Source organism: Podarcis erhardii, assembly GCF_964252035.2.
Source record: "Podarcis erhardii genome assembly, chromosome: 5".
NCBI classification, from domain to species: domain Eukaryota; kingdom Metazoa; phylum Chordata; class Lepidosauria; order Squamata; family Lacertidae; genus Podarcis; species Podarcis erhardii.
This window is the reverse complement of record NC_138509.1, coordinates 31,885,450-31,912,215: the sequence shown is the minus strand read 5'-3', so window position 1 is coordinate 31,912,215 and position 26,766 is coordinate 31,885,450. Positions and strand designations below refer to the sequence as shown.

The 26,766-nt window shown below is 45.2% G+C and overlaps 2 protein-coding genes and 1 pseudogene across 4 annotated transcripts; all 3 read right to left on the bottom strand.

Moving 5' to 3' along the window:
* Positions 1-1,899: 1,899 nt before the first annotated feature.
* TYSND1 (trypsin like peroxisomal matrix peptidase 1) lies at positions 1,900-8,670 on the bottom strand. The gene is made up of 4 exons (XM_081861869.1): positions 7,160-8,670; positions 6,034-6,164; positions 4,368-4,553; positions 1,900-3,238 (listed from the first exon to the last, which is right to left on the bottom strand). The coding sequence occupies exons 1-4, from the start codon at positions 8,311-8,313 to the stop codon at positions 3,021-3,023; spliced, it is 1,689 nt and encodes a 562-aa protein (XP_081717995.1). The 5' UTR covers positions 8,314-8,670; the 3' UTR covers positions 1,900-3,020.
* A 1,077-nt stretch (positions 8,671-9,747) lies between these two features.
* Positions 9,748-15,533, bottom strand: LOC309342757 (zinc finger protein RFP-like; annotated as a pseudogene). Its single transcript has 3 exons — positions 15,509-15,533; positions 10,742-11,359; positions 9,748-10,428 (listed from the first exon to the last, which is right to left on the bottom strand). The product of its transcript is annotated as a zinc finger protein RFP-like (transcript).
* SAR1A (secretion associated Ras related GTPase 1A) lies at positions 14,746-24,331 on the bottom strand. Of its 2 annotated transcripts, none has more exons than XM_081861994.1 (7): positions 24,188-24,331; positions 21,289-21,363; positions 20,284-20,403; positions 19,489-19,554; positions 18,160-18,263; positions 17,629-17,760; positions 14,746-15,887 (listed from the first exon to the last, which is right to left on the bottom strand). In XM_081861994.1, the coding sequence occupies exons 2-7, from the start codon at positions 21,344-21,346 to the stop codon at positions 15,771-15,773; spliced, it is 597 nt and encodes a 198-aa protein (XP_081718120.1). In that variant the 5' UTR covers positions 21,347-21,363; positions 24,188-24,331; the 3' UTR covers positions 14,746-15,770. The 2 variants fall into 2 exon arrangements, with proteins under 2 accessions (XP_081718120.1, XP_081718121.1); XM_081861995.1 differs by lacking the exon at positions 24,188-24,331 and adding an exon at positions 23,590-23,746.
* Positions 24,332-26,766: the final 2,435 nt, after the last annotated feature.

Genomic DNA, 26,766 nt, shown 5'->3' with positions numbered 1-26,766 from the left:
TTTATGAATCTAGACCAGGCCCACTCCGTTGAAAGACAACGTTGCTAGGGTCCACCAAGTGATTCTTAATTGCTTCCCCTGCTGCCTATACCATCACAATCCTATTTATAATTTTACAGAACAGGAGCAGAGTGTTTAGCCTACAGAATTTGCTCCCCCAAGAGGTGGTGAGGACCACCAACTCCTCCACATGCAGCTGCTGGGTGACCTTGGGCTAGTCACACTTCTCTGAAGTCTCTCAGCCTAACTCACCTCACAGAGTGTTTGTTGTGGGGGAGGAAGGGAAAGGAGATTGTTAGCCGCTTTGAGACTTCTTAGGATAGTGATAAAGCGGGATATCAAATCCAAACTCCTCCTCTTCTTCCTAGCAGGAGCCACATAGATCTCAATGCTGGCCTCTTCCCCTCCCTCCACAACTCAAGGGGTAAAAAACTCTCAACTTATTTCCACCATCCTTTTAAGAAGACACAGTATTTTTCTTCTGCACTGTGGCTGGAAGAATTGGCTGCAGCAAGAGACATTTATGGCTCGAGGGAGAAGGAGCTACACTTGCTGGTGAGACCATTTCGAGAAGTCTTCATTTTCTTCAAAAGCGGTGGAGCTCCTTGTGTAGACAGTTGTCTCGAGGAGACTGGAAGACTGGGAGATAAATGGTTACCACACATGCCATCTCCTATCCCTGGGACTTTGCTCATATGAGTTCCCTAGATCAATGGATTCTATGAAGCTATACCATTTATTTATCAAAGCCCCTCCAAGCCAGAAATTCAGGGGATCTCAGCCTGTCAGATGCAAACTGGAGTTCGCTGCACTGGCTGTGAACTTTTCCTACAGGTGAGCAGGGGAGATGGTCTGAAGCCAGCAGTAAAAGTTCATTCCCCTGCTCTACACCATATCTATTAGAAATTCATAGTGTGGCTTGAACGCACGCAACAGCAAGATGTATACTGCGCAAGTTGTGTTCAGAAAAATAATTATGCAGCACAACTCCCCCCCCCCCAAAAAAAAACTACTGTTTGTTCAGTTTCAGCACTGGAAACAGAATGAACATAACACAGCACAGAATGCCTGCTTCTATAAATTGCAATCTTTTCCCTGGCCTTCTCTGGGTCGACAGAGGAATGAAATGAGCAAAGATTGCCCTCATCCCCAAGGAAGAGGAAAGGAAAAAGAGAAGAATGGTTTGAGTCCCTCTTTTGCCGAGAAGTGAAGAGCAGCGTTGCCCTTTACCTTCTCTTTTTAAGAAGCGGACATGAGCACCCACGAGTCCCCTTGAGCACTACACTGGGGGGGGGGGGCGAGCTACTGTTCTATTATTGCAGCACTTGCAATCTCGTGCTGAGAATACAAGCAAGGCTTGCAGAGTTTGTTTTTTGTTTACTTTGTCCAGGAAAGCACAAGTGGAAAATAAGAGCAGCTCTGATGGATCTGGTCTCTAGATGAGCACACAGCTTATAGGGAGCCTTAAAAAAGCCTTTAAAAAGCACCTGAGGGCAAGCAGACTTTCTCTCCACCCCCAGTTCCCAGGCGCTGACATTCAGAAGCAACACAGGCCCTGTCAGAAAAGGAAGAACATTGCCATCATGGAAAGAGAACTGATCTCCCTGGGCACAGTCAGGGCCTCTAAAAGTGCAGCTCTTCTCTGTGGCTAAGCACTGGGCTTGTTGAGGAAAAAAGAACCATTATCTATGTTCCTCCTAAATATTCAATTCTGCGACGAATGAATGATCCAGAGAGAACGGGCAAGAGGGAGCCGCTGAAATAAGCTCATTTCGTTTCACACACAAGAGACTGCTAGAAACATAGGTGTTTGGAACAGTGACACCACCTGGTGGCAAGCAGGGTCACTACAACCAACTAATAAAAGATGTCATATAGCTTCATATAGAATGCTAGGACTGTAGTTATGTTATTGTTTATTCATATAATCAAAATCCAGGCAGCCTCCAGGAGCTTACAGTAGAAATTTCATCCGTGCATAAAGGCAACAGAGGAAGGAAAGGGTACCAGGGGATACATATAACCAAATGCAGATGTGTACAAAATCTGATTCTGTGTGTGTGTGTGTGTGTGTGTGTGTGTGAGAGAGAGAGAGAGAGAGAGAGAGAGAGAGAGAGAGAGAGAGAGAACACGCAAGGTTTTTCTGTGAGAAGTGGCAAGACAGGGAGGGGAAACCCCACCACCCCCAGATGTTGCTAGGCTAACTCCCATCATCCTTGATCACTGGATCCTTGACATGCTGACTGTGGCTGATGGGAGCTGGAGTCTTAACAACCTCAGGAGAGCCAGGGGGGCACAGAGGACAACTGCCGAGCGAAGTCTACAGAAAAGGTGGGTTTAGAAAAAGACAGGTGTAAACAGCACACAGGGATTTGCAGGAGAGAGCCCCCCAGCAAGGAAGAGAAGGCGGAGACGAGCTCAAGGGAAACAGGGGGCGTTTTGATGCTCAAGTGAGATTTGGAGAAGCGAAGGACACAGCGAGGGGCATGATGGGAAACGAGGGCAAAAGGTTCAGCCCTGCTGAAATCAGCCAGGGAAAGCTGATTTCAAGCCCACCCATAAGCATGGTTCATTGGCCCAATAATATAGGCCTAAGGGCCGCATGTGGCCCTCAATGCTTTTTGCTGCCCCCATTGGTTCTCACACTGCCTTCCCAAAGCCAGGTCAGGAGGCACTGGGCTTTGGGAAGGAGGCCTGAGGTCTCTGACAGGTACCTAGAGTTCTCCTTCCTCCTTCCCAAAGCCTAGTTATCGCTTTCCAAGCTTTGGGAAGGAGATGGAAGGGCTCTAGGACTCTGGCGCCTTGTTTAGCCAGCTTTGGGAAGGCAACATGAGGGCCGGAGGGGGATGTATGTGTGTCAAATTTAGGCCTTTCTCCCCTCACCTGCATGACAAGGCAATGTGTGGCCTACAAGCACTTTTTGCGGCCTACCTCGTCTGAGAAGTTGGACCGCCCTGATCTAGCTATAGCTCAGCCAGGGCATGGATAAACAATGCTTTTCTTCTCTCTTCTGAAGTTCTTCAGAGCTTGCTGAGTGGTCCCTCCACAGGCTCTCTTTGGAGTCTCCACACCACCTGGATCTTGTGACTCACCCTGTCTAGTTCCCGGAAGCCGCGCAGGCTTCTGCTATGAAGGTATTCCAAGAGGGCCGGCTGCAGAACGGTGACGGGAATGCTGAAGTTCAGGTGAGGGTACGTCACTCCTATGCTGTTATCCCTCGTGTTGCTGGCAACAATACCTGCCGTTGGGGGAAAAATATTAGGTATTCCCAAACATCTGGAGGACCCAAAATCAAATTGCAAAGAAGTGGCTACTTAAACAAGTATTTGAGCAAGGAAGCGGGTGGAGAGGACCTTGAGGAAATCTTGTGCAACTAGAGTCTGTTATTAAAAAAGGGGATTTCATAATTCAGAGGAATAAAAATGCTTCATCCTGCAGAGCTGCAACCTTTTGATTGCACATGGTTGCAATAAAGAGATTGCACAACAAACCGGCCTCTGTGATCAGATACGGTTGGCAAGAATAAAAACCTATAAAGAGCATTGCTACACACAACCAATTATCAAAGGCTCAGTGCATGTGTGTGAGAAAGTTGTGTAATGTACTTTGGCTTGGCAAAGACAAATGAGGATTATGAATCACGTCATACCCAGGCATGCATCATTGGGGTAAAGAACTCAGCTCCTCTTTGCATTTGATTTACGTGGCCTTTTCTGTAGCTGGTCCTAGACTCTGGAACGTCTCTACCACAAGAGACCCATTTGGCCCTGTCCAATTGCCTGGTCTCCACTACCCAAAGATATTTCCTTTCAACAGGCATTTGCCCTATTGAACTGCTGCTTTTAATCTGCCGGGCATGTAAAAAGGGTTGTGTGAGCTCACAACAGCCACATTTCTCTTCCCCTTCCTAAAACCCTCTGCAGAGGGTTAGAAGGGGCCCCCTCAACAGTGAGGAGATGCATTGTATGGGGCTGCATGGGAAATTCTCTAAAATTGGGTGGTGGGATTTTGCTCCACCCTCCTCGCCTTGCAGCCACCATGATGTTCCCCCCAAATTCTGCTAGTCCCCCCACACTTCAGAGAAAATTTTGAGGGTGGGTGAGGGCTGCAAGTGGGAAGAGAGGAAGGTTCTGCACTAGCAAAAATCCATCCCGCGCACACAGAGACAGTGTTGGAGACCAAAGGTGTTTAAATGTTAGCAGCCTTGAACAAGATTTCACCAAGTACTGCTTCCACACTTAACCCAGCTCATTGCACACTAAGGACAGCAGCAAGTATGAGATTACAGGATTCCATACTTGTACCAATCCCTACGCCTACATAGCGAGATCATGGGAGAGCAAGGAACAAGGAGAGAGAGGCTGTACCTAGGAGTTTCCCACTGTGCGTGGAGAACAGGGCTCCCCCGCTGGAGCCACCATGAACTGCACAGGTTGCCTGAAGCATCACAGGCTCATCTCCCACAGTGATGACTGCAGACAGGATCCCAGATGTTACCGATGGGCTGCAGGCCTGGCCAAAGACGCCAAAACCAACGATACTCACATCTTCTCCTGCATGAAGAGCACAAACCAAAGCAGTGAAAAACTACACAAAAAGTCCACTTTGTATATCACAGAGAGATGGCAAAGCTCCCAAGTCTCTCCAAGGAAGAAGACCCACAAATCGCTCTTACCACCTAACGGAAGTTGCTGTTTGTGCTTTCCGTTTCCCTGTTTCTTTGCAACGTAAGAAGCAGTTCTGAGATGCACAGTTCCCAGTGGGGGGAAACAAGACAAAATCCTACAAGAACCCTCAGCAATAACTCCAGGAGAGCTCAGAAGCAAGCCACAACGGAAGCCAACAAAAGACTTGCCATCAACACTTCATCCCCATGATCCATGGTGCAACATTAGACTAAATCTCTTTCCAACCAGGTGCTGGTTTTAACCTTTAAAGCCCTATACGGCTTAGGACCCTCGTACCTACGGGACCGCCTCTCCTGGTATGTCCCACAGAGGAACTTACGGTCTTCAAATAAAAGCATCCTGAAGGTCCTAGGCCACTGAGAGGTTAGGCTGGCCTCAACTAGAGCCAGGGCTTTCTCGGCTGTGGCTCCAATCTGGTGGAACGCTCTGTCACAAGAGACTAGGGCCCTGCGGGACTTGACATCTTTCCACAGGGCCTGCAAGACAGAGCTGTTCCACCAGGCCTTTCGTCAGGGTGCAGCCTGACTCCCTCCTTTGGCAATCTTTACAGAACTTAAGCTTAATGGTTGCCACCAATTGGATCTTAAATATTTTTTATAATGAATTGTTTTTAGAATGTTGCACTATTTTATTGTTGTTAGCCGCCCTGAGCCCGGCTTCGGCTGGGGAGGGCAGGATATAAATAAAATAATTTATTATTATTATTATTATTATTATTATTATTATTATTATTATTATTATTTCCAGTGACTTCCTAGACTTCCCAAAACAGGAGCATTATATTGCAAATCAGAGTTTAATTTAATAACATTTAATTAAAAATGAATGAAGTACAGAAAGCAACGGCCCTGCTTGCCACAGGCAACATATTGTATTGATTTTGGTCACTTGAACTGAATCCACTATGTAATTCAACTATTCACAGAATTATAGAATCACAGAATTGTAGAGATGGAAGGGACCATGAGAGCCACGTAGTCTTAACCCGCTAAAATGTAGGAATCTTTTGCCTACTGTAGGGCTTGAACCCACGACCCTGACATTAAGAGTCTCGTGCTCTACTGACTGAGGTATCGCAGCTGTCCCTGTGTGGGAGGCACAACGGGGACATATTCACACCCCAAAACGGTTTCAAAGCTTAGACTTTGTACTTGCTCAACAGAGGTTACTCAGGGGAAGGAGTCTAGCAAGATTTTTTAAAAATACCACTTTCAATAGAACAGCCCATATCAAAATGATTTAGTAGGCAGAATGTTATAGGGCCTTTGGTTTATTCCCCACAATAAAACCACAAGACCCAATGGGCAGTGACCCAAAGGAGATGGGCGGAGTGTCCAGTTCTCACCTTTGTAAAACTCTGATGCCAGGACGGGCTCTGTAGAAGTGGGCAGGTCATCTTCTAATTCTACCAGTGCTACATCATAGGGAGAAGAGTCCTTGGTAGCAAACACCACTTTCCCTTTAGCTACAGAACTCCTAGGAACAAACAAAAGAAAGCGTTAAGGAGACAACAGATACAGATACTTGCAATAAGCCAGGATTTTTGGCATTGCTCAACTGGCCTAACTATTAAGATGATGAAATCCTTTGGGAAGGTCTCTTAAACAAGTGCTGTCAGCATAAATGAGAGCCAAGCCACTATGTTTTTCATGATGCCCTGTGAAGTGTGTTAGAAACAGGTCTCACTGAGTTATCCACACGTGGGTTGATCTGCACATTCAGAAATAGTCAACATACCTAGTGGCAAACATACATTTCCAACAACATGGACAATCCTGACTCCCCAGAGTGCATATACAGTGGTACCTCGGGTTACAGACGCTTCAGGTTACAGACTCCGCTAACCCAGAAATATTACCTCGGGTTAAGAACTTTGCTTCAGGATGAGAACAGAAATCATGCAGCGGCGGCATGGGGGCAGCAGGAGGCCCCATTAGCTAAAGTGGTGCTTCAGGTTAAGAACAGTTTCAGGTTAAGAATAGACCTCCAGAATGAATTAAGTTCTTAACCCGAGGTACCACTCTACTTGGAAGATGCACACTGCTGGAAATATGACCTAGCTATGTATGAAAGCATCGGCGTTATGGGCACACAACGAGTGCCCCGCGTGGCTCTGTAAAAATATGAAGCGAACAGAATTCCTTTTTAAAGGAAGTGTCCACTATATTGACACTCAAGTTTACGATCTCTTTCCAATTCACAGGTGATGGTTTCTCAATTTCTAATATAGTGCACTGAATGGGGATTCTAGGTGCTGTGTGATTTGCTTCTCTACAAGATCAACATCTGGCAAATACCCAGACTGCTCACCCCGTGGCTCCAGCCCACTAAGAAACCCAGGTCTACCCTGTTGACTGAGCAGCGCAGGTTTGAATGCTCAAGTGTCAAATCTTGCAGAGACTAGAAGATGCAGCAAAGCAAACAGAACTGGACCTCAGCATCTCTCAATAGAGGCGAGAATCCAAACATACTTTCCGTGGCTGGGCTGCAATCTAACGCAGACACTTGTTGCACCGTTGGCCACATGTCGACAGGTTAACACCAGTCTTGAGTTCACGATCACACCAGATCCCCAGGTGAGGCCCCGTTCCACCAGAACCACAGAAGCCAGCATTTGCTGATGTGGTCCGTCTCTGGCCACCGTCTTGCCGTGAGACTTGGCCACAAGTTCCAAGGGGTTCAGCCACGTTTTCAGAGCCCGGTGAGGCCCAGAAAGGGCGCTCCTGATGCAATGTAGAATACTGTTGACGGCACAAACCAGAGTTAGACCAACCCATTCGCTGGATTTCCAGCAAAGCGGAGCTACGATTATCCCGACCAAGTGAAGGCCAGTTTCTGATAGCGCATAGACGCCGCCCCCTTCGGTGCCGGGCAAGCAGCGAGCGTCGGTCAGGATTAGGGCATTGCTTTCTCCAGATGTGTTGCTCACGATCCCTTTGCTGAGGGTGTTCATGAAGATGTCCGGGCAGAAGGAGCCAAACGGGGAGCCACAGGCGAAGACTGGGTCTCCCTTCCTCAGCGTTTCGGCCGCCACGCAGCTCACCCCGCCCACACCATGGGAATCGCCATCCAGGATCCTCAGCAGGGCAAACCAGGGCAGGAAACGTGCCTCGTCTTCCGGGGCGCTGGATTCCTCTTCAACCTCCATCTCTGTGCCAAAACGCCACTGTTCAGTGGAGTTGAAGAGTTTGGAGAAAGCATCCTGGAAGGGCACACAGGGGAGCATCATGATGAGTTCGGCCTTGTGGCAGCGGAGGCCACTGGGTGTCTCGTGCCAATTTGAAAGCGGGTTGAATCTCAAGGCTGGGGTGTTTCCCACCAGATCTCCGCCTAGCCAGTTCCTATTGAGAGCTTTAAGACTGCATTCTGCTGGCCTAAGCACTTGGATCTGGATGTCCGGGGGGAAGCTATCAGGGAGCAGAAATCGACTCTGGGCCCAGGCTTGGTGCTCGGCTGGCAGGAGGAAAGGAGAGAAGACGGACCCATGGCAGAGGACAATGGCCGGGTCCGGCGTCAAAAGGACGCCGCTGCCACTCCAGGGTCCTTGGGGCACAGATCCGCGCGCGTGAGAAACACGGACGACACAGCCAGCTTTCTCTGCTATCAACCGCAGAGCCTCGGCCATTGCGGGGAGGAAGAACGCGTTTCCTTAGCAGCACCGGGAGAGACATCCACTCGGCATGGCGCAAGAAGTAAGAGCAGCTTAGGAGGGGGGTCAGAGTCTTGCAGAGGGAGGGCGAAGCTTCGAAGTTGTGCAAGAGAACTCGGGCGAAGGAGGCACGTGGGGACTGCCCCGGGATGATCCCCACACGCCCCTGGGATCTGTTCGCTTAGCTGGAAAGAGCAGGTGCAAAACTCACGGAGATCCCCGTCTCCTGTGCGTAAACAGAACTCTGCCCGGCGCAGCTCGAGGGGGCAAAGTCCTAAGGTTTCGAAAGCGCGCGAGTCAGCGGCCGCAGCCGGAATCAGAACGGAGCCGAGCGAGCAAGGTCAGGTGGGGGAAAGATCCCGCTCCTATTGGCTGCTCTGCCCGGGCAAGCGAGCTGCGGTTGGCTGCAGCGGCTCGTGCTGCGGACGTCCTCCGCGATTGGCTGCTTGCGGCTCAGCAGGAAGATTTCCTGGCAGGATCGGGAGCTGGTTGGTTGGTTGGTTTGCCTGCTCAAGGGCGGGGCTAGGGGAGAGCCTCCCAAGTAAAGCGAAGCTCGCCGCGGCACAAAGCCAGGATTTCGTAGGATTGCGGAGTTGGGTGGGACCCCTAGGGGTCATCTAGTCCAACCCCCTGCAACGCAGGAATTTTTTACTCAGGAGTAAAAAAAAGCACATATTTTTGCCATGCCCTTACAGCCTTCTTGTTCCTTGTGTCACAAGTGGGTTAAGTCAAGGGGGAGGGAGATTTAACTGTCTGCCTTTGCTCTCTTACGGGAGAGGCTGGATGGCCGCCTATCACGGCTGCATCAGTGAGGTTCCTGCCTTGCAGAGAGAGGGCTGGACTAGAAGACCCTCAGAGGTCCCTCCCTTCCAACTCTGCGATTCTGCCATCATCCCACAGGTGGTGCAAGTAGACTTAAACTACTCTTGAATTTGTTGAAAATAAATTACATTTATAATCATACGCAGGTTTCTTTAATTTTTTTTCTAAATCTACTACCTTTGTGAATTTTGACTTTGCCCACAAAACTGCATAGAACAGTACTATATTCTCCATAAATTTTTAATGGTTTAGTTAAGCATGCTATCATTGAGTAAACGCTTGTCTTTTCATAGAAGTGTAGAGTTGGAAGGGACCCTGAGGATCATCTAGTCCAACCCCCTGCAATGCAGGAATATGCAGCTGCCCCATATGGGGTTCGAACCAGCAACCTTAGCATTAGCACCACGCTCTAACCAACTGAGCTATCCAGCCATCAGATTTAGATTCTTTCTACCCCTTTAATTTTACAGAAAACAGGCTATAGTACCATTGTACTGATAATGTTTAAAGTAGCACAACAGTTGTAACAATATGTTAAAGGTTAAATAGAAAATTATCAGTTTCAGAGTCAGACCCGTAAGTAGTAGCAGTTGCCAGGACATCACCATTTTTGCCTCTACATAGCTTCAGGCATTATTGAAATATCGCAATGTTTATTTTGATGTTGAAAAGCAGGTATTGCCCAGCCCTAATACTGATACATCGCCCAGGCCTAACAGCCATGATTCCCTCCTCAGGGACAATATTCGGCAGTCCTTTCCTCTTCACAAATTCTCTGGCCACACCTGCAGCCCAGGAAGTTCCCTTGCTCACATCCACTGTCGACTGATGCTTCCCTGATGTTAATCCTTGAGAGCCAAGCACACAGTGGGTGGGGTTGAATCTACCAGTGCTGTAGGACAGCTCCCCGTGCAACAGCTTTCTGACTGTCAAACACAATAAATCGAGTGCGAGCTGTTGCGGGGTCCAGCATCACATTCTCATTTATCCACTTTTGTTCAGTCAAAGTCTCTCTCAACTTCCTTAGTTCACCTTGCAGCGATGCACTCTCTCTTTGGAGAATTCCTGATGCACTGCACTGAGCTCTGAAGAACCAGGTGGAGCCGGAAACTGAAATTTGCCCCTAATGCACCTGTTATTTCCAATATCCTGCAGCAGCCCAGCTAGAAACTCCTGACACTTTGGCTCCAGCTCATTGATTAGGGTGCGGATAGGGGAAATCTCAAAAGGGATGCGGGTGGCGCTGTGGGTTAAACCACAGAGCCTAGGACTTGCCGATCAGAAGGTTGGCGGTTGGAATCCCCATGACGGGGTGAGCTCCCGTTGTTCGGTCCCTGCTCCTGCCAACCTAGCAGTTCAAAAGCACTTCAAAGTGCAAGTAAATAAATAGGTACTGCTCCAGCGGGAAGGTAAATGGCATTTCCATGTGCTGCTCTGGTTCGCCAGAAGTGGCTTAGTCATGCTGGCCACATGACCCGGAAGCTGTACGCCGGCTCCCTCGGCCAGTAAAGCGAGATGAGCACCGCAACCCCAGAGTCGGCCACGACTGGACCTAATGGTCAGGGATCCCTTTACCTTTACCTAGGGGAAATCTCAGAAAATTAAGCCACATGGCTCTTCTTCCTCCTTCCCAATCCAGCTGGGTTAACAGTTGTTTTTCTTTCTCAAGAAACTGGTGAAGCTTCTCCAATTTCAACACAAGCTTTTGCTTCTCAGCTTCGGTTTTTGCCAGAAGATCCTAGCTTGGCTTCCCTACATCTAATTTAAATGACAAAATCTTGTGTCTCTCTTCTTCCAGAGTTTGCAAACAGAGGTGTATTTTCTCCTGGTGAACTGGAGCAGCTTTCTCTGTACGAATCATGCTGTGATCTTTATGCACCCTGGACCTGTTGCAAACCACACAGATGGATGTTTGATCATTTTTCGCAGAGCTTCAGGGGTTCCTGGTTTCTCTTGCACAGCTTTTGTTCTCCTTTGCTTGCCGCATGCCGCACTGCATGGTCAACTCTTTGATATTACACAGGTGCCTGGTGGGCTGGAAGTTCTGCCAGGGAAAGCGCTTTCTGCAATGCAGGCAGGCAGAACACATTTGCACTAGGCCTTTTGCAGCACTGGGCAATGCGGTCCCAGCAGAAATTGCGCCCGCAGTCTATTGCCATCATTGGGTTCTGAAAACAATGCAGGCAGATGGAGCAGGTGGCTTCTCATTTCAGGTGTTCATGTTTATTTTAGTTCAGAGGCTCATGCAGTGTCTTGAGAGAGGGGGAGATAGCTCAGCCATAGAGCGCGAGGCTCTTAATCTCGGGGTTGTGGGTTCAAGCCCCACTTTGGGTTAAAAATTCCTGCATTGCAGGGGGTTGGACTAGATGAGCTTTGTGGTCCCTTCCACTTCTATGAGTCTATGCAATATAGACATTAGCTGCGGAGGTACTCTGAATCCACTCCCCATTTTAGGAAGAACTTGCTTTAGAGGCTTTAAGTAGAAAAGACTGTGTTTTATGTTTCCTCCCTGCATGCCTGTCAAACTGTTTTTACTCACCTCCCATAAATTCTCCTCCCCGTCTCCTTTCATACTTGTATTTTTATCCCCTGCCTTGAAACTGTCACATCTCCCTGCCATTTAGTTCAGTTGCTAATTGTCTTATTAAAAATTATTTTATCTCTCTATACGTAATTACTTTCAATGCCTCTGCTGAACCCTTTTTTTTGCAGAGAAGGGAGACCTCTCTGCCTCCTGACTTCTCAGACTCCATTACTCAACCATGCTGGCAGCGGGTCCAGCTGCAAGATTACAGCCCAGCCAGGCTGTTGCTAGGCAACACTGGTTTGCACGAAGCACGTGCACAACTTTCCTTATCCCCTGCATTGCCTAGCATAGGCTGAAAAAAACAATTTCCTAATTTAAAAAAAATGCAAGATGTCACACTACTACTAGGAAATTAGAGCAGTAGATTCCATTCAAGATTCGCATAAACATGTCCTTTCTTGCATTTCCTCTTGCTCTTAGATATGCATGCTTTCAAGCAGCAGAGCAGGTTGGGTAATCTGTGTGCCATATCTGCCACAAGAGAATTTAAGGAGCTGCTTGAGGTTGCAAAACATATCGCAGTCTCTTTACCCATCAAGTTAGTTAAGGTTGGGGCAGGGAGATTCTTCTGCTGGCCTTCCCCCAATATGGCCTGGGAGAAAATGCAAAACTTTTAAAGAAATGCACAGAATGAGATGGTCGCAAGGATCTTACTCAAATAACATGTATGCGATGAAGACAATGGCCTATTTAGACAGGTGATTAACTCTTTTCCTTGCTTTTTTACTAGGGGCTGTGCTCCTGCTTGCTCCCCCCTCATGCAACTACCAAGCTCTCTTTTCACCTTCCCTGCCATTTCCAGGCACCCTCCCCTCTCTTGTGCAACCCACACCCAGTACACAAAACAACTGGCACTGTCCCCTCCAGATCTTCCTCCCTCCCCCTCAGCTGCAGCTACTAAGCACTTTTTTCACCTTCCACCCAGTTATGAAAGAATGTACATCTAAGAGCAAAAGCTGCAATAAAGAATACTTTTTTTTGCATTATCTTAAATAGAATCTACTTTAATTTTCATTTTTATTCAAATGGCCACTAAAGTAATAGCAACTAGCTGAAATATACAAACAGAAACTGTACCAGTTATACGCTTGTTCAGGCTCTACTTCTGTGTTAACTTCTGAATCGGGCTTTAACCTGTTAACGAATTTTCGATCTCGTTCTTTTTAAGCAACTCCACATGCAGAAAGGGCTTCCTTTTCCTTTATAGGTTTTCTTCTGAACCAACCAGCTAACCTAAACATGCTTCAGAGCTTCACATGCCAGAAAATATATTATTAACTCCCTCAGTTACGTAACTGAATATATTTGATGGCTAACACTACTATGTGACATACTTTCTACAACCTTCAAGTCACACTTTTTTTCATTAAAACCATGCATCTAAAATGCCATTATCACCTTTTATCACTAGTTTATTTTGTGAGCATATGAACTTCTAATGTATTAGGATTATGGCCAGACTCAGTCCACTAAGTGTGATGGGTTGTTCTTGGGGTTTTTTTTATTAAAAAAACTTTATTAAAATGTTTTGGATACAGACAAACCTTCTCTGCAAACATGTTTCACGTTTCCAGAAATGGGAAGTTAAAACATTTTGCTAACAGAATGACATGTTCTCTCACCTTCCAATCTGTAATCCAGTTTCTAAAGTATATATTAAACTTTATATCCATACATTGCAAGGAGTTAAGACTTGTCTAATGACAATACATGGCAAGGCGGAGGGGGGAAAGGTCAGAGCTATTCACAAGTACTTTCTCCAGTGGTTGAGACACCACCTTCATAGAAAACTGTGCCTCTATTGGGCACAAATTCTATAGCTCTGTTCACTGGGGTCTTCCGTTTAAGCATGGAACTGGAGTATGTCACTTCTGGTAAGGGGTTACCAGGTCGCATATTGTTTCAAGAACAATTCCATTAGCATTCCTTGAATGTAACATCCAACAGGAGAACTCTAGGTGGTCAATACTGGAGATTCAAATAATGTAGTAACTGATCGGTTAAAGTCAAGTGTGTTTGCATGACCACTGTAGTTTGACATGGTTCTCTACACCTCCTTGGCCACACAGTCATAGGCACGGTGGCCTGGGGAGATATTTACAGATTGAAAAGCTTCTGTAAAATCAAAAGGCTTCACAGAGACAAGATTAAAAGAGAAATCAATGACGATGCTATATGCAGCCATTTTTGGTGAAGACACTGCAAACAGGTCAAGAAGTACAAGTATTCTATAAGTGGAAAGAGAGCCTTATTGATCCTGATCAGACTTCTAGTTATGCTTTTCAGGAATAGTTTACTGTCACACGCTTCTTTCTAATGATGGTTCAGCTTAAACTACCCTGGGAGTCAGATGCATCAACCGGTGCAATTTAAGTGTACCATGTTAGGAATACATTCTGTTCCTCTTGCTGGCAGAGAAAGTGTAAATTTTCCTGTCTTTACAGCTGCATTACATGCTTCAGTGGAATCCATTAAGTGTTTGGGTAAATAGCAACACATTTTGACATGCCCAAGCGCTGAGTGAATGTGGCAAAACTCAGAAGTTTTTTTTTAAAAAAAACCAAAAAACGATTTTCACACCACCAGCACAAGAAACTGGAATTTCAAACTATTAACGGTTATGTTAAGGACTTATTTCCCTTTCAAAGATTTTGATGCGGAGACAAAAGGTGCTAGATCACAGGAACTAACAATCAAGTTAACCTAAAGTCCTAGCAACAGAGTGCACCTTTCAGCAGAAAAAGTGCCTATGGCACAAAAACAAGAGGTCTTCTGGTGTTTTGCCATTTTGCATTTCATCTTCTGTAACAAAATTTAGCACACGTCACCTCAAGAGTTTTCAGACTCTGAGTCACCAATCTCTTGCATCTATCAGTGAAATACACTGCCAGCGAGCACTAAAATAATTTCAGCTAAAGCCCCATCATACTCCTTTAAAGGAGACTGATGTCTACTTGTGGTTTCTTTAAAATGGAAAATGAAGATGTCTAGGCAAGTAATGAAATTTCAAACACAAGCTCTGTTGAATATAAAAGAAACAGGGTTAGTTTACATTAACAGCATTATGATATGCATTTGGTGGAAAAATTTAATGCTACAGTAACCCAACAAAATAAACTCATGATTTCTACTGCATTTTTTTCCCCAGCAGTTGCCTGCAATGTAGAACAAACCATATCACAAGCCTGAGACAACTGTTCCACTGCTGCTGCAGAGAAGGGGGATAAGAAGACTGCCGACAAAGGAAGTGGTGGTAACTTTGAGAGGTGGGCTAAGGTGATTAACCGCATTTCAGACTCCTATGCATAATGACATGGAAAGCTAGAACAAGTGTGTCTGCATGTGCGTTCCATTTCCCTCCCCAACTAAAACCCCTGTAAATTAAAGAAAACAAATCATTGCACAAGTCAGTCCCAATAGCACCATCTTCATGATCAAACAGTGTGACAGCACAACCATCTTACAGGGCAACTGAGCCCATCTTCCTGTTCACTAAGGATTATTAATATCATGATAGCTGGTTCAGTAATTTGGGATCTCTCTACCTAAATAACATTTAAATAGATTAATAAAAACCTTATCGAATTCTGGCCCAAACAAGATGAATGCTAACTTAAGAAATCTAAAGGGACACCGTTTACATTAAACACTTTCTTTAAAAAATAGAGTTGCTTTTTCCAAAGTCAATTGGCCACAGTGGTGAGACAGGTTCTCTTTTCCAGCCATTTAGAGCGCTGTGTGCAGTTTTGCGTTCCAACTCACCAGCCCCATTGTAACTGAAAGCCATGGTTTCCATGGGAAACAATGGCAACTGGAAGTGACAACAACCTGCACCAGTGTGTAGAATGTTATCTCCCAGACAAAGGGAAAAGAATTGTGTCACCACTGTGATATTGGGTAAGTGAAGACAGGAGTCTCTCGGTCATTGCCAGTATGCGGTTGGAGAGCCTTCCATGTTCTAATAGAAAAGTCCATAAGGAAGCTGTGAACAGGATCAGTCCAGGAGTAGATTTCTCTCCAAGTATCAGTCAATATACTGCGATAGCCAACGAAAACCTTCACCGTAGCCTTGCCTCTTCAGTACACTGCACATGAACACTTCCATGGGACGTGTGTTCAAGTCCTTCTGTGGCACATTCCCCTAGAGTCAAACAAGAATTCATTCACAGAGACTCAGTTGCGGAATTCTTAAAACAGTAAAAGAGTTACGCATGGCATCAAACACAAACAAAACTTTCTTAAAAATTAGGGGTAGGGAACTTCTCAGCTACAGGCCAATCATGGTGCACTGGGGTTTAAATTTGGTCTGCAATGACAACAGGGTGGGTGGGTGTGATCACCTGATGGGCAACGTTTGATTCTATGTCAGCTGTGTGCACAAGTTCCCCTGTTGGGTTAAATCAGCAGGATTTAACTCACCCTCATCAGCTGGTAAGGTAAATTCCTCCCCAGTTTGGCATGTAGTCTGGTGCAGCCAAAACTCAGTGTAGGGCTGTGTGAAACCCCTTTTGCAAACAGCTGAGCTATTTTTAATTGTAAGCATTTTAAATTGTAAATTTCACAAGTATATTAAATTGTATTTTTGAATTGTAAATTCTACCTTGACTGAAACATAGTATGCAGTACACAAATGCAAGAAACAAAAATAAAATTTGCAGTATACTCATAGAGGTCAGGCAAACATGAACATATGCAACACATTTTAAAATCTCAGTATATCTATCAGCCAGCAATGTTCTTTTGTTTTTTACGTACAGTCTATGTAAAAATAAATGGAACCCAACTGGACAAAAAAAATGGCAACATTAAGAAATCGCTGTATGCAAAATTCAATCTCCTAAGGCATTACTATTGACCTGAATGTTGCTATTCTCCAATAAAGGAACTTCAAATGGAGACTCAAGCAGGAAATGGTTAAATCGGAGAAGCTTGATTTGATTTGTTTAGGCTTTAAATCTAGATAATACATGCCCTTTAGTAGGCATTCATTAACACAACGACTTAAGGCTTCCTATGTTATTAGTAACGACTGCTGTTGTGAATGATCTTGTATATATTTATGCTTTACTAGATTTCTCACACTAGATTTGTCCTTGCCCACTTTTTACAATTCTCTCTCTACACCCACATATATATGTATCCTCCAACTGAAGGTAACATTTCATGCATCTGATGAAGTAGACCAGGAAAGCTTATGACACAATAAATCTATTAGTCTTTAAAGTGTCAGGCGATTTTGTTGTTCATTTCTTTTTGGGGAAGCCAGGGGTTCACATACTATACAAGACTGGTCATTTCTAACTGCACATAAGAGAAAGAATTCCAAAAAGGAGCAAATATACCAAATAAAGCTATTCTACAGAAGTGAGCTCTTGCAGTTCTCCTTGACCAATTGTACTTTTATTATAGCTTTGACTAAAACTAGCCTTTTACTTAACAAATTGCCTTGTAGCCATTGGTGACCAGGAATTACATGGTGAGCAAGTGGGCTGGTGGAGAGGGAGGGATCTCTTGTTTTCCTCTTCTGCTAGAGTTCTTTGTTTCTGCACTGGCTGAGGAAGAAAGGCAGTCAGCCTGTTTGGTAGAAGGCAATTTTCCCCACTAGTCTTTTAAGAAGTTTCTCCTCTTCCTGGGCTAGCACAGAAACACAGGCTACTAACCTCTTTAGTAGGCTAGTAAAACTACTAATATTTGCATCACACACAGATGTACTGAAAGCCTGTTATCTGTCCTTTTCCAGTATTTTAAAAGCCATTAGAACTTCAGATTTCAAGACTTGGATCTTGAAATACCACTCTACTGAGAGAGCTTTTAAAAAGATATCAGTCTTGCAATACAGTATATCTATTTTCTTATTTTTATGACCAGCTTTGACGTCTTACCTTTCCTGTGGTCTGCCCGTAAAGCCCAAAAATCTCTCGCAGCTTTTCCTCACTGATAGCTTCTGGTCTGTCAATTTTGTTACCCAAGATAAGAATTGGCACATTTGATATTGTTTCATCAGTCATTAGTGCCTAATAGGAAAAAGAGAATTACATGTGCGTCATAACATATCTGCAGCAATGATTCTCAATAAATCCCAAACAGTTTCTTGTCTATTATCATACATAAAATCTTTGCACTACTGTACAAAGTGAGGCATCACAGTAGTTGCACTTGACTTACAGTGAAGTCCTACAGAAGTTTATTGAAAAGTATGTTCAGGCCTAAAACTGTTTCTAGAACTTAGATGCTTTAACTACTAATGCCTTGTTTTCATTCTCCACTTTATATTTATTAGATTTTTCTCATTATGGCACCTCTTCTCTTTCACGCAGTCTTAAGATCCAATTCTTCAGGTGACAGAATGGAAGAGAGATTCTATACAGGCTCCAACTGGCTGTGTAAAACTGGGGGGGGGGGGAGCTACATACATTAAGCTCCACTTTGGACTCCAAAAGACGTGCATGATCTGCGCAGTCCACTAAAAAGACAATCCCATTAATCGCTGGTAGATAATTCTTCCAAACACGCCGAGCTAAAAGGGAAAGAAAAACATTTTTATAAAGATAACACAGCCACCAGCTGCAATACCCAAGAAGGGCAGAATTTTGGTCACGAGTGTTTCTCGACACATTTTCAAATTCCAGCTTGCCATTATAATCAAAGTCAACAACGTCACTAGTAGCTGCTGCATGTGCTTATCCTTTCCCCTGCAGTGCAGGGGATGGACTAGATAACCCTTGGGGTGCCTTAATTCCTTTATTTCTATGGCAAGTGCTCACTTCACACCTATGCTCAGTAATTTAAAAAAGTATACATTATGTGAACTAGCTTCAAAATTTCAGTACTTCCACATTTCCAGGGCCATTTCTTGAGGCCAACTTGTTCTGTTTTAAAAAACTGAGCTACATTTTATCTCCATGTGGTTGTTTCTGCAAGAGAGCTGTTTCCGTAAGGAGGATTAGAATGGCTATTAGCCACAATAACTATGTTCCACCTCCTCTACTGGAGGCAGTCCCCCTGTGGATACTCGCTGCAAGGAATCACAAGTGGGGAGAGTGCACTCAGGTCCCGTTTGCAAGCATCCTGAGGCATCTGGTTAGCATGTGTGAGCACAGGATGCTGGATTAGATGGGCTTTTGGACTGACTTAACTGCGAGCTTCTTTTCATGGTGGATGGCGCTATAACATCAAGTATTACGATATCCCCAGAGCAAAGAAAAATTGTATTTTTATAAAAAATGTACAGACTTGGCTTGTATAAAAATGTGTTGTTTCAAACTCCCCCCACAAAGGGAGGTGTGGAGTAAAGACCCAAAGGTTTATTTTGGATGTGTGGGAGTGGTGAAAGGGCACTCTTCGTATCAAGTGTGTCCCCCCTCTTTGAGAACAGGGGTTGTCACATCATTCAAGATCATGCAAGTGCGGAGCAAAGAGGGGAAAGTACGGTTTGAGGAGAAAAGCACGGCAACAAGAGGTCCACAAACTCTAGCTTGTGATCCAAAATTCATCTAACAATAAACCGACAGCGAGGAAAAAACAACAACATAAATTGATGGTTGCCATGCCAATGAAATTTGGACTTTGGCGGGGGGGGGGGGGGGAGAGTCACCATACCAAAAAGGTTGAGAACCATGATGGCATCATCATGACCAGCTAATTAAAACTCCCAGTTAATAATTTGCTACGTCAAAATAACCAACACCAAGACAGAAACACGTATAAATCGCAAGGCACATGATGGGAAATGTTGTTTTTACCTTGTTCATGGCCACCGAGATCAAAAGTTGTGAAAGTCATTCCTGCAATTGTCAGTTCTTCTGATGCTGCAGCAAAGAAGGAAAATATTTTATGAACTCCAGTACTGGTTGGTTGTACTGTTTCTCTCACATATAAAAATGCCTGCATCTAAGAGAAGCCATTCAGGACAAACCAGACTTTAAAAGCATAGATATGCTAACCTGCTGCCGTCCAGATGCAGTCCAATGACAACAGCAGCAGTTCCCATCATTCCAGGCCATTAGCTGTTTGTGGCTGAGGAGCTGGACTCTAGCAATGGCTGAAGGGCTAAGACCCTAGCCTTAAAGCACCACCTAAGTCTAAAATTACTTCTTAAACTTTCAAATTCTTCAAATGACATGGAATTGTTTTTAATTCTAGCTTATAAAAATTTACCAGGTATAATGTGCATTTAATGACACAGTTCCCTATAATCTCTTATTAATTTTTTATAAAATTATTAGGTATTAGGCTTATAAGCCTTACTTTTCAAGGCAATGAGAACTGCTATTATACAACTTTTTTAAAACATACATGCCAGGCTCTAAGTCAGGCATGGCCAAACTTGGCCCTCCAGCTGTTTTGGGACTACAACTCCCATCATCCCTAGCTAACAGGACCAGTGGTCAGGGATGATGGGAATTGTAGTCCCAAAACAGCTGGAGGGTCAAGTTTGGCCATGCCTGCTCTAAGTAGTCTAGTAACATACAGTAGCATATTTTTTATAAAAAAATGACCTTAATAGATAACACCACCCAAAGCTATGTAAAGCTTACTTGGATGCAGGGTAGGCACATGTTGACCCAACCTGTCGTCCTTAAGCATGTGCAGAAGAGTGGTTTTGCCTGCATTATCCAAACCCAAGAAAACTAACTTTCCAGACTTCTTGTATAATCCTGCAGAACAGAAAAGCAGCATGTAAAAATCAGCATGTTAAAAAAATGGAATAAGATCACTGGATCAAAGCTGTATAATTAGAATAAACGGATCTTGAAAACTGTATGTTGAATATCCATGCTACCTTGGGCACATTAACAGATGCTTTTCTACAGAAAATTGCCAGTGCTACTAGTGGAAGAAGGGAGCATTTGTGGAAGGGCTGAGCTTTCTAACTTGTACAGTATTGAAATTAAGACAGACTACTACCTCTTAGGTACTATACAAAGTAGAAGTCTTCTGTTTTCATTGAGTTTTGCCGCTTGCCCCTCTTACACAGGTTTTTGTGCCCTTTAGTCTCCTAGAATTGTAAGCTATGGTGTCTCCACCCTTTCCTTGTAATTGTACAATTACTTCCATATAGACTCCAATACATTTGGTGAAGTTAGCCAAGAGGGAAAAGGGGAGAAGGATCATAGCTCAGTACAACATGTGCTTTAAATACGGACGATCTCAGATTCAATCCTTGGCATCTCCTGGTGGGGATAGGACAGTTTCCTTTCTTAAAATCTGAAGAGCTGCAGCCAATCAACTAGAGATGGGACTGCAGAGTAGCAGAGGAGGGTTAGGGGAGTCTGTAGAATTTTGGCACTGCACAGGGTGCTGCTGAAATTTGAGACCCACTGTAGGTAGCCAGTTTTAAGAAATTAAAAATTAGCAAGGTCTCTAGGGCAAATGAGTAAAATGACACATTCAGAATTAGAAAAGTCAGAGGGGTGAAAATGGCATCAGATAATGTGCCACCACCTCTCAGTTCCTAGTAGCAGATTGTGTGAAAACCAGCAGTTCAGATGTTAACACTAAGCCCAAGAGAACTGTTCATAGGTGAACATTTGAAGCCTTACCTAGAAACTGCAGAACACTGCTGAAGCCATTGTAGATCCATTCAAATATGAATGACATTGTGGGAGATCAATTGCCTAGGAGAAAAATAAAAGCAATTGTTTGTGAATTTTGGCTATATACCAGAACATTTCAACTATCATAATTTCCTATGAACTAGAAAGTTGCCATTTAAGAGGGACCAGCAGAAAAACAAAACTGAGTGGTAGCTATGAAGATAGCAGGAACAAATCAACACTTCCTCCCTCAAGCAGGGCATATAAGCTAAACAGTTTGCACAATGGCTCCTATGTTTTCAACTGACTCTCTGTACCAGCATATTTGATATGCATAGCAGGTTACTCTAACCCCATATGAAGTCAAGTTCTATTCTTAGTAGAAATGTTACGAGGTGTCTTCCCGAAGCTTCCAAATATATATTACTTCTTATGCAAGACTTTGAGTGACAACCCCACAAATCACAAAAAGAAAAGACAGAAGAGAAATTAAAGGTTGGGAGTCTTTCATTTGAGGTTTATGCACCAAAACAAGTCTTTAGGGGACTTTGTAAAGGGCTAACAAGTGCCCCAACTACCATATAGCTGAGGATCCCCTGCCTTGTCACTGCATATGGTGAACACAAATAAAGGTTCTCCTTCTGCAGCTAGTGTGTTTAGGGAACACTCAAGCAAGGTACATAAGCCACTGGCATCCATTTCTCTCAGGATACAATGGAAGAATGCATGGATACACATTCATCTTAACTAAGGGTGGGAAAAGTTGTTCCTTGTTTCAGTATGGACCACAGCAGGTGAAACATGCCCCACAAAACACACAATAACACTCATTATGCTCACAAATGTTCTTACAAAAAGTACCCATGGATACCAATATTAAGGCCGTTTAATTGGTGCTCAGACCACATCTTCTTCGGTTCATCTAATTCCAAATGGGTAACTTTAAACTTCTAATGTATTTATAAATTCAAAAGCATGGAATCCAAATGTTACAACAAAACTGCTGCTTGAATTACAAGAGGGAGTGGAATGTGAAGCAAAGGCTACAGGGCACACAATTTGGCTAAAATTGGGAGGGGTTAGGGTGGGGACATTTTCCTCATAAATTTGAACACTGAGCAAGTTACCCACCGACTTTTCTGTCTAAAGTCTAGCATTACCAGATAATAATCCTTCCTTATTTCAACACAGCTACGCAAATAGGAGACCATGAATTCCAAGCTTAATCAGTCAGCGCTCAGCCCCATAAACAGACTGATGCCAAGAAAAGGTTCTGAAGTCTGAACCAGTTGACATTCCTGCATTGTAGGGGACTGGCCTAGATGACCCTTGGGTTCCCTTCCAACTTCTGTGATTCTGACAACAAAACTATTGCCAGCACTTACAGAGTGCATTTGCCGTTACTACTAATAAACTAAATGAACTTCCATGACTTCTAGGATAGAGGACATGAATTCCAGAAAGACTTATGGCTCAAAACATTTTGGTTATTTTAAAAGTTAGCTGTCAAACTATTCAGTTACTGGGGGGGGGGGAGTATTTTTAACATAAATTTACAAAGGTTTCACCAGGGTTTCCCATACCTGTGTCTCCAGCAGTTTTTGGACTACCAATTCCCATCATCCCTGACCACTGGTTCTGCCAGCTAGGGATGATGGGAGTTGTAGTCCAAAAACTGCTGGTGACCCACGTTTGGGAAACCCTGGGTTACAGTACACTCCCAAGAAGAGAACAGCATCACTCACTCCTTCATCAAAGCTCACATAAAATCCAAATGCCAAGTCTGGGTTGCCTTCTTTTACCCTTACCCCTTGTGACTAACCAGATTACATAATAACCAGAAACCCAACAGGTGAACAGAATTCACTTGCCACGAATTGGGAGCCTCCCATATATTTCTTTAAGGAACGAAAGTGCCTATGAGTGAAGGGATAAAGGTGGCAATCCTACAGAGAGCAAGCTGCCTTAGGGCGAAGCCAAAAGCAAGGATGAGTAGTGGGTGGGTGGAATATACTGCTAGCAGTTCCGGCTATTCAAACCAACTATAACCTTACAACGCAAGCCAGCAACTAGTTGGAGGAGGACAACCAGGGTGGCAAGCCAAAGACCCATGCCTCTCCCTCCCACCAAAAAATGCACAGATGTCACCCTCATTCTCAAGAGACGGGCACAGATTGCCATTTTTTGTGTGGGCGGGGGAGAGAGAGGTCGCTACTCCACTGTTTCGGCACTCATGCTTTCCAGCCCCGATTTTACAACACCGGTTTAGCATTACAACACCATTATTAGTATTAATACCCCACCTACCCTTTTTGTTTTTGAGGAGGGGAAGGATGGAAGTGGGAAAGGTGGGCTGTCAGCAGCTGAGCCTTGGGGACTTCGGGGACCCCCAAAATAAATAAACTAAAGGAGAACGACGGAGAGATTTGAGGAGGAAGGAGGTGAGGAGAGAGAGAGAAAAAAAAGAAAGACAGCAAGGAGAGGGAGGCAATCCCGGCAAGCCACGTAAGAGAAGGAAAAGGCTCTCTAGCTAAGGCCGAGCGAGGGAGAAAGAGAGAGGAACACTGAGCCGGTCCCGAGAGGTCAATGGACAGACAGGCACAAACATACATCCATTATATTATAATTATAATATATAATATAATGTATAATAAATATAATATAAAATATAATTATATATTATCCGGGGGGGGGGGAGAAAGAGAGAGAGAAAAGAGCGGCTCCCTCCGGCTTCGGCCTCCTCAGACCACTCCTCCCCGCCCCCACCTCGCCTGCGTGTCACTTGCTCGCTTCCCTCCCTCCCTCCGTCTCGGCCGCCCGCCGGCCCAGGCCCAACGCCCATCCCGCGCCGCAGTCCCCGCGTTCCCCCGCGGCCTCCCTTCGCCCAGCGGCGCCTCCCTGTTACCGGACTGGGCGGCGGCGGCGGCGGCAGCAGCAGCCTCGACCAACGACGGCGGCAAGCGGCTCCGACGGCTCCCCCTCACCCCTCCGCTCTCGCTCCTCAGCCGCCAGCGACACGCCGGAACTACGTAGCATCTCCTCCCTTCTCAGCGGCAGAGGCTACTTCCGGTGAGGGGAAAATGGGGCGGAGCTGGAGCGGAAGGCGGAGACGCCGCCGCCGCCGCCGCGCTGGCCCTGCGCGCTACGTGTCCTGCCAGAGACGCAGTGACGTCAAGAGTGGAGGCTCCGCCCACCGGGCGTGCAAGGCTGCGAGTCCTAGAATGGCAGCGTTCGAAGGGATCCCCGCGGTCATCTAGCCCAGCCCCTGCAATGCAGGAAACTCCACATCCCGTCCAATGTCTGGGGGCGGCGGCGGGGAAATAACATCCCATCCAATATGAAACCATACCGGGCTTTGCTAGCTGGGATAGCTCAGTTGGTAGAACATGAGTCGCTTAATCTTACGAGACGTGGGTTCAAGTTTTATGTCGGGCAAAAAAATTCCAGCATTGCAGGGGTTGGACTAGATGACCCCGGGGGTCCCTTCCAACTCTATGATTCTATAATTCAGTTCGGCTGTCTATGAGAACGTGAAGAAGGTCTCTGCAGCTCAGTCACCCTTCCGTTGCGGCATGCTGCTCTTGCGGTCGCCGCGCAGGTGGGAGCAGGGCATGAGCGCAGGAGCTGTCTTGCCCACTTGCGATCTCCACCCCAGCAGTGGGTGTTTCCGAAGCTGGACGCAGCCACTGTGGCTAGTGGCCACTGACCAGGCTTATCCTCAGGGAGTTTTAAGCCTGTTTTAAAGCCTTCCCACTTGGTGGCCATCGGTACCTCTTGCAGTAGCGGATTGCTTGATTTATGTGCTGTGTGAAGAATTTCTGTTGTTTCCCTCAATCTTCCAATCTTGGAAGGCTGTGGATTCTCCATGAGAAAACCCAATATTCGATTAGAAAATAAAGATCTGAAGCTGTCTCTCTCTCTTTTGGCCTGGTCGATTATCTAGCATCCATCCATTCGCTTTTTGCAATGATCCTGCACTGTGCGTCTCAAGGCCTCGCCAGCCTTCACATACACAGCAAATGCTGTTCTTTCACGTTCACTATCAAGTTCTACTCGAAACTGGATCTTTAACAGTACCAGGGCTTGGCCACACTTGCTTGTCTGAAGCCTAGAAAGCATGAGTCCAAGCAGTTTTGCCTTTGCCCTGCAGCTCCCCCCCCCCACCCCGCCAGCCCAGGAAAATCTGCTCTTTAGTACTACATTGGGACAAACGGCAATCTGCAGAAAAGCCAATTGCCAGCTGTTCTGATTCAGCACTAAACTAGGCTTTCAACCATGAGAAAAATGGTGGGACAAGATTTGGATGAGCTCTCACTCAACATTTGCTTAGGCAGAGGGCCTTCGTGGTAGTGGTGCCCACCCTGTGGGAGGCCCTCCCATCATATGTTAAGGAGATGAGTAATTATATAACATTTGGGAAAGATCTGAAGGCAGCCCAGTATAAGAAAGCTTTTGAAGGCTTTACTATGTTTTTATATATGCTGGAAGTCACCCAAAGTGGCTGGAGCAACCCAGTCAGATGGGTGGGGTATTTTGAACTGCATTTCCCAGTTTAATGCCCATTCACCCACTTTTGAGAGATCCTTTGGAGTGCCTCACAACTCACCCCAACTCTAGGTCATTTATGAATTAGTGGAAAGTGAGAGCACCTTATAACAATCCTGGAGGGGTGTCAACTTTCTACATCCCTCTGTGGGAAGAAATGCCCATTTATTCCTACTCTTTTCCCATTCCTCAACCAGTTACTGATCTGCAAGAAAACACGGCTGTGGTGTCTTTCTCTCCCATCTCCACTGAGCTTGCCCTACACCACTATTTACTTTCATTCAGCCAGTTTAAGTCCTGCTTACGTACGTTGTGTGTGTCAGGGGTGGGGAGAGGGGTAAAACAGGTTATGCTACATAACAACTCCATTTCCTAGTCCTGCCCCCATTGCAACTTACACTACCAAAAATGCAGTTGTTAAACAAATTCACTCACAGGAGTCAATGGAAGGGCAAAATAGTAGGCCCAGGAACAGATGGTAGGAGCCAGGAGTTCCAGAACAAGGCATACTTTAAAAATTAGGGTAAGGAAAGTACTTGAAATGTACTTTATCGCTTGAATTCTTTTATGAGACTTCAAGAGCTTATTCTCTGTCAAGCGCTCAAAATGTTCCTTGCTAAGAGGACTGTCTGCTTTCCCACACAAGTATTCATAATGATCCCAGTGAGAAAATCCATCATCTTCAAACCTCACCTCATTACTGAAATTTTCACCCAGTCTCCAGTACAACAAAAGACATGTAGCATAATGCCATAGCCATTACAATGCTGCTGCCAGGAGGGAAGCTTTGTTATCTTATTCTGAACTACACAAACAGCATTTTATTTGGAACATAATAGTGTTCTGTCCAAATCAATGAAACAGATCTTTCAAAAACAGAAAGCACCTACGGCCTCAACAGAAGTTTTTATGGAACAAAAGCCATGCTGCATTTTAACA

Coding starts and splice junctions, on each gene's coding strand:
- TYSND1 (XM_081861869.1), bottom strand. CDS start 8,313: ATGGCCGAGGCTCTGCGGTTGATAGCAGAGAAAGCTGGCTGTGTCGTC. Junction 4,554..6,033: donor GGCATCAGAGTTTTACAAAG/GTGAGAACTGGA, acceptor CTCTTCATGCAG/GAGAAGATGTGAGTATCGTT. Junction 3,239..4,367: donor GCACAGTGGGAAACTCCTAG/GTACAGCCTCTC, acceptor CCCCAACGGCAG/GTATTGTTGCCAGCAACACG.
- SAR1A (XM_081861994.1), bottom strand. CDS start 21,346: ATGTCATTCATATTTGAATGGATCTACAATGGCTTCAGCAGTGTTCTG. Junction 17,761..18,159: donor AGTCCAAAGTGGAGCTTAAT/GTATGTAGCTCC, acceptor TTTTCCTATTAG/GCACTAATGACTGATGAAAC. Junction 15,888..17,628: donor ACGGGCAGACCACAGGAAAG/GTAAGACGTCAA, acceptor GTTTGACTCTAG/GGGAATGTGCCACAGAAGGA.